Genomic DNA, 9,582 nt, shown 5'->3' with positions numbered 1-9,582 from the left:
CTTATTAAAGCTTTGGTATTCTCTTTTTGATGACAAGAAATTCCACAATGCTTTTTTGGGTTTGTGATGCTCTAATGTGGAATGTTTTTCAATACCTTCAAAGGCAAAGACTTCAGAAATTTAAATCTACATATATCTTTTGTTGGATTTATGTTTTTTTTAATTCAAGAAAAATATGAAAATAATTTTATAAATTTCTATTATAAATTATCAGTTTGTAAGCAATGCTCTTGTGTAGTTTACTTCTCATATTTCTCACCCGTCATTCTTTGGGATAAGTTTAAGTCCTTTTTTTTGTGTGTGTGAATAAGTTGTATTAGTATTTTGAAATACAACAAATTACTTCCAATTTCTTTTTCTCCAAAAACAAGTGCATCATCTGCTGCAACAAGGTGGGTTCGGATGGAGGTGGGTTAAGAAGTTGGGTTGGGTGGGGTTTATAAAAATGAAAAATGTTGCAGGTTATTTTAGTGCAACTAGGGCATGCCACGTGCCGTTTTTAAGTTTTGGAGAGGGATTTAACGGATGAGGGGTATTTTGAACCCACAAGTGTAACGGTAGGGGTATGAATATTAAGAAAGTAAAATGAAGGATATATAAAACTTATTTTTGATAGTAAAAGGGTATATATGACCCTTTACCATTGTATAAATAACCATTGACAGTTCTGAGTTTGATCTCAACGGTAGGAAAGATACATACCTAGCATGTTGCCAATAATTGGCCATGGCTTTCGACCTGGTGGGCGCGCGGTTCGCCCTACAGCTTCTTTTACTTAATTACTCCAGCTATATAAAAGAAATTACCAAGACAAGCCAAGCAAGTTTATATTTTAAATGACAAGCGGTTCAAATTTTGGCAAAGAGATTGAAAGGAGGATGCTTGGTAGGAAAAGAATGGTCTTTACATGAAAATGAAAGATTGCTAATTGATTATTAAAGATAATATTGCAGAATTAAAAAAAGTGGCATAAATTTACAACAGGTGAATGAACCATTCAAAATATGTATCATAGTTTTTTTTTTTTTTTTTTTTTTTTTTTGCTAATAATGTATTATAGTTATAGAGATGATATATAGAATATCATTCCGATTTATAAACAAATTGTTGTCGAACTAATTGAACCACATGATATGTATAAATAATACTCTTGGTAAGTATTGAGTCGTGACAAAAATAAAAGTATAGAATACAATTTCAAAAGAAAATGTGATAAGCTCTTGACCTAGGGACAGCACTGCTGGGAAATAAACCATATGTGTGTCAGCAATAAAGGTCTTTTACGGGTGGGCCGGACCAGGCTGGGTGGGAAAAGTTGAAACCATTCGGTTTTCGAATTCGGCCGATTACAGGTTAGGGGCTACCGGGCTCAACGAGTTCGGGTTCATTCGGATAAACAATGAACCGTAAGGGTTACGGGTATAAGGGGCCGGGCCGGGCCAGGTTAGTATTTTTTATTTTTTGTATTTTGTACAACTATTGTAATTTATATTAATATAAAGTAAAAATATAAAGAATACAATGAGGATGGAAAAAAATTGCACTTATAAATTGTAAATGCTACATTTATTTCAAAATTCAAACTTACAAATTGAAATGTTTACATTTAACAAGTAAATTAACGAAAAGAGTAAATTCAAAGGTTTTGCATTGCCTTATACTCTAAAACCTTAAAAAAAAAATTGAAATCTAGCCTTTAATTGCACTTATAAATTGTAAATGCTACATTTATTTCAAAATTCAAACTTACAAATTGAAATGTTTACATTTAACAAGTAAATTAACGAAAAAGAGTAAATTCAAAGGTTTTGCATTGCCTTAGACTCTAAAACCTTAAAAAAAATTGAAATCTAGCCTTTAAATCGGTCCAGGCCGAGCCGGGCCGATTAGCCGTTCTACAGAAATTTTGGTTGACCAGGTTTGACTGATTCAATTAACCGGATCAACTAAATACCGGGCCTGGCCTGGCTTGGCCGGGCCAGACCCGGGTCAACCTGGCCCGTTTGACACCTATAGTCAGCAACAATACAACAATAACAACCCAGTATAATCCCACTTAGTGGGGTCTCGGGAGGGTAGTGTGTACGCAGACCTTACCCCTACCCTGGGGTAAAGAGGCTGTTTCCAAATAGACTCTCGGCATCCTTCCCTCTAAGAACTTACACCTTGTTCTTGGGGAGACTCGAACTCACAACCTCTTGATTGGAAGTGGAGGTTGCTTACCATTAGAGCAACCCCTCTTGTCTTCTAATATAGTCAACAATTTCTTTTAACTTTAATGAAAGTAGTAATAAAAAATTATATAGTGGATATAGCTTAATTAAAATAAAAAGGAAAGCTAACAAAAGGACAGGCTATAATATCAAAAGAAAATGTAATAATCTCTCACCACTCCCACTCGGTTTAAATTAGAATTTTCTTTTTAGCTGGAAGCAACATTGTTCTTTTTTTTAAAATTAAACATAGTAAATATTGCAAGTGGAAAACCATTTTTCGGTGGCTATTTCAAGTTAATCTAGTTTTCTAATTTGTATATCAGTATTAGTTGACCAAAGGGAGAGATCTGTGAGAACTTTTGAAGTTCTTTGTATAATTTGCCTTTTTCAGTACATGAAATACTGAAACAAAATTCTGATATTTTTTGATATAAGTGGAGCTACTAATTCTAATTAAGCAACTAATCTCTTGTTGCCACTCTCAGTAAAGGAAGGTGAGGTTTCTTTTTAGGTTTCCACCTTTTTCTTTTTTGTTGCCACTCTCAATTTTTTTTATAAATAGTACACTTTCTTTTGCAATTAAATCTGATTTCTTGAGCATTTAGATGTGAATTTCTTAAATGATCGATATTCACACCTTCTAATTTCGTTCTTACTTTATGAGAAGCTCAATGTTGGTTGTTATCGTTACAAGTTGTTCGTTGTTCTTATCCAAAATACTTAATAACTTGGAAATTTCCTTATGTTTCCTTTGTCTCCAACCGCAATTCAAATAATTTGAACATGAAACTTTCATAATATTTTCATCAATTTATTATGAACTTGGAACTTCAAAATATCTCCTTAGTTCCCAATCTTGGACGTTGAATGCAACTCTTCAACTCCGTCCTCCTTTCCCTCTTTCTTCTATTTATCTTTTTATTTTTATAAAAGAAAATGAAATTTAACTGATTAGCAAAAGAGAGGCAAAGTTTTTCTTGTGGGAAATTTGATGCTAAATTGCAAGCTTTTTGAAATGTAATTAACCTTTTGCAAAATTATTAATATTTGCTTGTTTTTATGGGCGTATATCTTAAAGACATTTCCATCCTAAGATGGAGAGATATGCATCACTAAAGTAACAACAACATACCAATATAATCCCACAAGTAAGGCCTCAAGAGGGTAGTGTGTACGTAGACATTTCGCTTCAAAAAAGGGTGAAAAGGAAGAGAAGGAAAGAAGAACAACAAGAAGAAAGAAAGAAAGAAAGAAAAGGGAGACAAAAGACATAATGAAAAAGGGGAGAAAAGGTGAAGCCGAAAAAGAAAAAGTAGCATAAAAAAGATATGTATTACTAAAGTAAAAAGGAGAAATAAATGGAAAAATATACTCAAAAACACTTTACTTGTGGTGCTACTTTATTTCTATTATTTTTTGGTTTGGATTTTTTCTCTAAATTATGAAGAATTTTAATGTTGTTTTGATGTCTTTTATGAAGGTGACAGAGCTATAGCTCAAGGCAGTTAGATAATAGTTACCACAATCGTGTGAAAGACACCAATTAGCGGTAGTTTTCAACAATTGAGATGGAGGTTGTTGAGACATGTGGAAAAGGAACTCTTTCTTCTGCAGAGCCTTCCACCAAACATAATTTTCCATCAACTGATGAGGAAGTTGTGGGCTTTGTGAAAGATGCAGAAAGTATAATGAAGAAATTGATTGTAGGAACAAAGGAGCTGGACGTTATCTCAATCTTTGGAATGCCGGGATTGGGTAAAACAACTTTGGCCAGGAAAGTGTACAACAATCCTTCTATTGTTAATTACTTTGATGTTAAAGCTTGGTGTTCTGTTTCGCAAGCATATAATAGGAGGACCTTGTTGCTTGAGATTTTCAAACAAGCAACACGTGATTAGAGCCAAATCAAAGAGGATGTTGACATAGCTGACAAGTTGCAGAAGACTCTAAAAGGCAGGAGATATCTCATTGTATTAGATGATATATGGGAAATCGATGCATGGGAAGATTTGGGGTTATGTTTCCCGAAGGGTGAAGATGGAAGTAGAGTAATGGTGACAACTCGAATTGAAGAGGTGGCTAAGCATCTTCAGCACCGCAATGATCCTTATTCTCTTAGATTTCTGACATCGGAAGAGAGTTGGGAATTGTTGCAGAAGAAAGTATTTCGAGGAGAGAGTTGTCCACCCAATCTATTGGAAGCAGGATTACAAGTTGCGGAACATTGTAAGGGATTGCCTCTTGTGATTGTCCTGATTGCTGGAATTATTGTGAAAATGGAAAGGAAGGCGTCCTTGTGGCTGGAGGTGGCAAATGACTTAAGTTCCCTTGCTTTAGGAGAGCAGGGTACGAAAGTAATACAATCGAGTTATGACCATTTAGAAGACCAATTAAAGCCTTGTCTTCTGTACATGGCTTTGTATCCAGAAGACTATAAGATTCCAGTGTCTGATTTGCTGAAGTTGTGGATAGCTGAAGAGTTTGTAGAGAATATTGACACAGAGAATCTAGAAGAAACATCTAGAATTTTCTTGAATGATCTACTTAAGAGAAGCCTAGTGATGGTCTCTGGCCGACAGGAAATTAATGGTGCCATAGAATACTGCTCACTTCATGATTTAGTGCGTGAGTTTTGTTTGAGAAAACTTATAGAAGAAAAGCACTTTATGCAGCTCGCAGTGCCATACAGTTCAAATCAACAATTGTATTCCAAGGAATCACGGTTATGCATTTATATTCATGATGAACTTGTTAAACAATTAGATCATTATGAATATCGGTTGGATAAGATTCCAATGTTCGAGTCCAAGCAGTTAGATTGTTATGAATATCAGTTGGACAACATTCCGATGGTCAAGTCCAAGGAAACAAAGCGTTTTGGTCAATGTTCAAAGTTTATTCAGTTCATTGCTCATCCAAAATCCAACATATGGAACCGATCAGATTCTTTGCATTCACTTGTTAAATTAAGATTTGTTCAGGCATTGCAATTGAATGAAAGGGAATTGCCAAGTTCTTGGGTTAAGGCAGTACAATCACTAACTCACTTGAGGTACCTTGCAATTTGTGTTGAAAAATTTGATTTCAAGTGGGTATCACATCTACTCTATCTCCAAACTCTAGTGGTAGATTATTCAAGATATCCATTCAGGACATCGACTGCTGCATTCTGGAAAATGACAAAGCTAAGGCATGTGAAGATAAACTCATTTATCTTTACTGGCGAATGGGATGCTAAAACTGGTCGACCAATTTTGGAAGAACCTTCAGAAAGTACGCTAGAGAACTTGAAGACATTGCGCACTTGTCGTGTTGCTGTGAGCGATGCCGCTCGGAAGGTCTGGTGGAGGTGTCCGAATCTTGAAAAACTCAGCCTCCAAATTATAAGTGTACCTAGTTGTTCTTTGTTTCCCTTACCAGAACTTCATACTCGGCTTCAATCTCTTAAACTAGATGCCGGATGCTCGTATGAAGACAAATATGAAGTTGGATGGTCCAGCTACATTGACTTCCCTTCAAATCTTAGGAAGTTGTGCATTCGCAACATTTTTATAACAGAAGAAATAGTTTCAAAGATTGCAAAACTGCAGAAGCTTGAGAGTCTCGAAGTACATAGAGGATACCTTGTGGGGAATGGTCAGTGTTTAGACGTCAGATATGTCGAGTTCCCTGCACTCAAATTCTTCACGTTATTTGTGCTCTTTATGGAAGAATGGAAAGCTTCAGAGGAATCCTTTCCCATGCTTGAGAAGCTAGTTGTACTAAATTGTGAAGACCTCGACGAGATCCCTCTTAGCTTTGCCGATATTCCAACACTCCAACTTATTCAAGTGATAAACTGCATGGAGTCTGTTGAGGATTCAGCTATGGATATTAAAAGAGAAATAGAAGAAAACACAGGCTGTGACACTCTCCAAGTTCTTATATCATAGGACTGCTACTAAAGCTGGTAAGTCATGATTTCAGCAACTCTTTGCTCCATCTGATATGGGACAAAACAGTTTGTCATTTAATTTGTAGGTGTAGCTTTTTTGCAATAATGGACCTCATTTTCCTAACATTCTTCCATCTTTCATTTGCACTCCGACATATCCATTTCCTCGATCGGGTCTGCAATCTTCTCAACAGTTGCGCCATATCTGAGCATTTGTTAAAGAGATGAAGGGAATTCTTCTGATTTCTCAACAGACCTTCTGATTTATTGAAATATATACTTCCAGCTCAGAATGCAATTAAGCTAAGCTAACTATGAACTAATGTATGTATGTTTCTTCAATCTTATAATGCTGTTATAAGGATAGTCGTCAGTATGTTTAGTCAGTCAGACTCAATTAATATGTGAAAGTTCAATACTCCTAGGCTATGTTGCGCAAACTCCCCGAAACAACAGCCGCCTCGTGTCAGATCCTCTAAAAATACACTACTTTTGGAGGATCTGACATGCACTTATCGACATTTTCGGAGAATCCGAACAACAAAGCTCCTAGGCATTGAACATACTCAGGAGCTCAATTCTAACAAATTCGGAATTATAATACCAACAAATCAGCAGCAACAGCTGCAATATGTAGTATTCATTAACATAGACACAGGGAGGACCGTTGGAAAACTAACAGTTCACCATGTTTTAATGGGTTACATAGTAAATAGTTAAGAGTAAACTAGTGATGGGGATCAAGTGCTTGTTTTGCTTATCGTCCTGTTATTGGACACGAAATTTGAGCTTAAATCGTGACCTTATATGTATAATCATGCATGTGAGTGTGTGCACATGCAATTTCTCTATTCTTTTTCTTAATCTTAGATCTAGTATAAGATACATTAAGTTTACTCCAATAATTGGCCATGGACCAAGTGTCGACGCCCCCTTTTTCTAACGTGGAGTCGAAATCGGGTATACGACATTGGGAGGACAACTCTATTCCCTTTCAAGAATTGGGTTTTGGAATTTTGAAGAGTCTTTCACCTAATGATTATAGTGCATTAGGATACTTTAAGAAAGGTTTGAGTTGGAAAATCAGAGTTCGGGTAAGGGCTAGAAATTATCTCGAGGGAAGGTGTTAGGCACCCCTCAAGATCCACTAGTGTGGTTCCCGGCCATGCTATAATTGTGACTTTACAAGTAAATAATCAAGGCTCAAATAAGGACTCACATATAACATTGCAATTAGGTTGAAAACTTTTGAAGGTAAATAGAGAGGGAAGAAATTTATGAAAAAGATTTGAATAGTTTTACAAGAAGAGATGAGCAAATAAAGGGAGGGGGTCCTAGGTTTATGATTAATATGGATCACTTCCATGCAATATCTAGCAATCACTCCTCAGAAGAGGGGCCGCACGTGATATTAGCGCACCGGTCATCATATTCATATCTACCCTTCCCACCCCATTAAGGTATTATGCGCGGAATAGTATCGTTACTTATTGCATGCTAGTACCCGTCGCAATCCTGTTAGTCCCGGAGGCATTGAGACTACTAATCCTAAAGGGGAGGGAGTTGGGGTTTTTCAGAGTTGAAAAAAAAGGTAAAAGTCTAAGGCGACAAACAAAAACACATAAGCAGTTAAGGGAAAACAAATAGCAGTTAAAGGCTCAAACAAGCCTCCTCACTTAAAGACAGATTGTTTAGCATGTACTGATTATGGTCTGATTAAACTTAGAAAAATGCGTGAGGCAGACTGATTTATTACATATTTCAGATAAGAAATCCGAATCAGACCTGCCTGCTGGTTGAAATTTAACGAAGTCTAATTCACCTTATGGTTGGCCTAGGTGAAACTTATAGGCATGATATCTAACGATGCTTACTCCGATTTAAAATAAGGCTTAATGATCGTAGAAAACACATAAGTTCTGCAGATGTTAAACGACATTACTACTGGTTTTAGACTTATAAGCGAGTTGAACGATTATAGCTCTTATAGGCATGCTTTCTAGGCGTTACTGATTTTAAACGTTTATAGAAGTGCAGAAGTCCTATAGGCATGGTATCTAAAATACTGATTGTTATTTAAACCTATCTACACGTTTGCCTAATGATAGATGCATATGCAGAATACAGAAAGTCCTATAGGCATGGTGTCTATATGAAGATGCAGAATTTTAGAATCGGCTTACAGGCATGGCATCTATTATGAAATTGCAGAAAACCCTATAGACATAGTATTTACATGAGAATGCAGAAAACCCTATAAACATGGTATCTATGTAAAAATCTTATGGCATGGTATCTATACGAGAATGCAGAGTTTTAGTGATTTATAAAATGCAGAACTTCAGAAAATAGTAATCTCTATAGGCATGATCTCTAGATGAGATGCAGAATTTTATAAATGATAACCCCTATAGGAATGATATCTACCCCTTTGCATAAATAGTTCCCCACCCTTTTTCACTAGCCGGCCCCAAATGTTTATTACAAGATTATTACAAACCAGAATTGATAAAAGAAAAGTAAAATAAAATTACATCAGAAAGCTAAAAATCCCAACCAAGGAGAGCCTGATTCAGACTTCTGTCTGAAGCATGAAGTAAACCAACTCCAAAGATCAAGTTCCCAAACCTTTCCCTTATTTGGGATGTGTCAAAGTTCCCAAGAGTCTCAAAGGGCTCTGATCAATGTTTACACCCCAAATATATTTTAGAATCAAGGACATAGTGCAATGCGGAAGGGCCAGCCCTCAAATGTCCAAGTTCAGAGAGAACTCTAGATCCCAAAGCAAGGCTCATAGGAGGGGGGGGGGGGCATAACTTAAAATCTAAGAGTAGGTGCAAGTGCAAGGGAGAATAAGCTGGTGGTCATGCCAAGCAACTTGAAGTATTGGCACATCCCTGACCAACTTGTCATTTCAAGTTGAGGAGTTAAGGCTTATTGAAAGCCAGGCTCAGGCCTGGGCAGCCATTTAAGAGGCTACCAGACCATGAGCCTTAACTCAGCATACATAAGGGGTAAGGGTAGGGGATTCATAATAGAAACAGTAGACAAAGAAAAAGTGGGCAAAGGGCATGATCAGCAATAAAACATATGGACACCCTTTACTTGGGGTTAAAATTCAGTTCATGGACAACAACTCATGTTGCCATGCCCTGAATCCCCATTTACAAACACATAGAGGGTAAAGGTATAGGGATCAAGCATTCGCAAGAAAGTAAAGCAAACAGCAGCATATGAACATGTCAAACTTTGCAGGTAATAGGCATAGATGTAAAGGTTCTAAGTAAACACATTAGGATGATTGCTAGGAACCGAGTCAGGACATACCAGTAAAAGAGCAAGAGCAGGATGCAAAGGCAAAGTAGTAGCAGTATATTAGCCTTGACTTTCAACCGGCTAATAATAAGCAGGAGCAGAGAACAACAGTAGAGA

At 36.6% G+C, this 9,582-nt stretch overlaps 1 protein-coding gene across 1 annotated transcript; it reads left to right on the top strand.

Moving 5' to 3' along the window:
* Nucleotides 1-2,494: 2,494 nt before the first annotated feature.
* On the top strand, nucleotides 2,495-6,514 carry LOC107804448 (putative late blight resistance protein homolog R1B-16). The gene is made up of 3 exons (XM_016628347.2): nucleotides 2,495-2,710; nucleotides 3,697-6,165; nucleotides 6,345-6,514. Exon 2 carries the CDS (start codon nucleotides 4,268-4,270, stop codon nucleotides 6,146-6,148), a length of 1,881 nt encoding a protein of 626 aa, XP_016483833.2. The 5' UTR covers nucleotides 2,495-2,710; nucleotides 3,697-4,267; the 3' UTR covers nucleotides 6,149-6,165; nucleotides 6,345-6,514.
* The last annotated feature ends 3,068 nt before the right edge of the window (nucleotides 6,515-9,582 follow it).

This window comes from Nicotiana tabacum, chromosome 8 (assembly GCF_000715075.1).
Source record: "Nicotiana tabacum cultivar K326 chromosome 8, ASM71507v2, whole genome shotgun sequence".
Taxonomy (NCBI): Eukaryota; Viridiplantae; Streptophyta; class Magnoliopsida; order Solanales; family Solanaceae; genus Nicotiana; species Nicotiana tabacum.
Note: the sequence above shows the minus strand (reverse complement) of the source record. Positions and strands in the feature narration are given on the sequence as shown.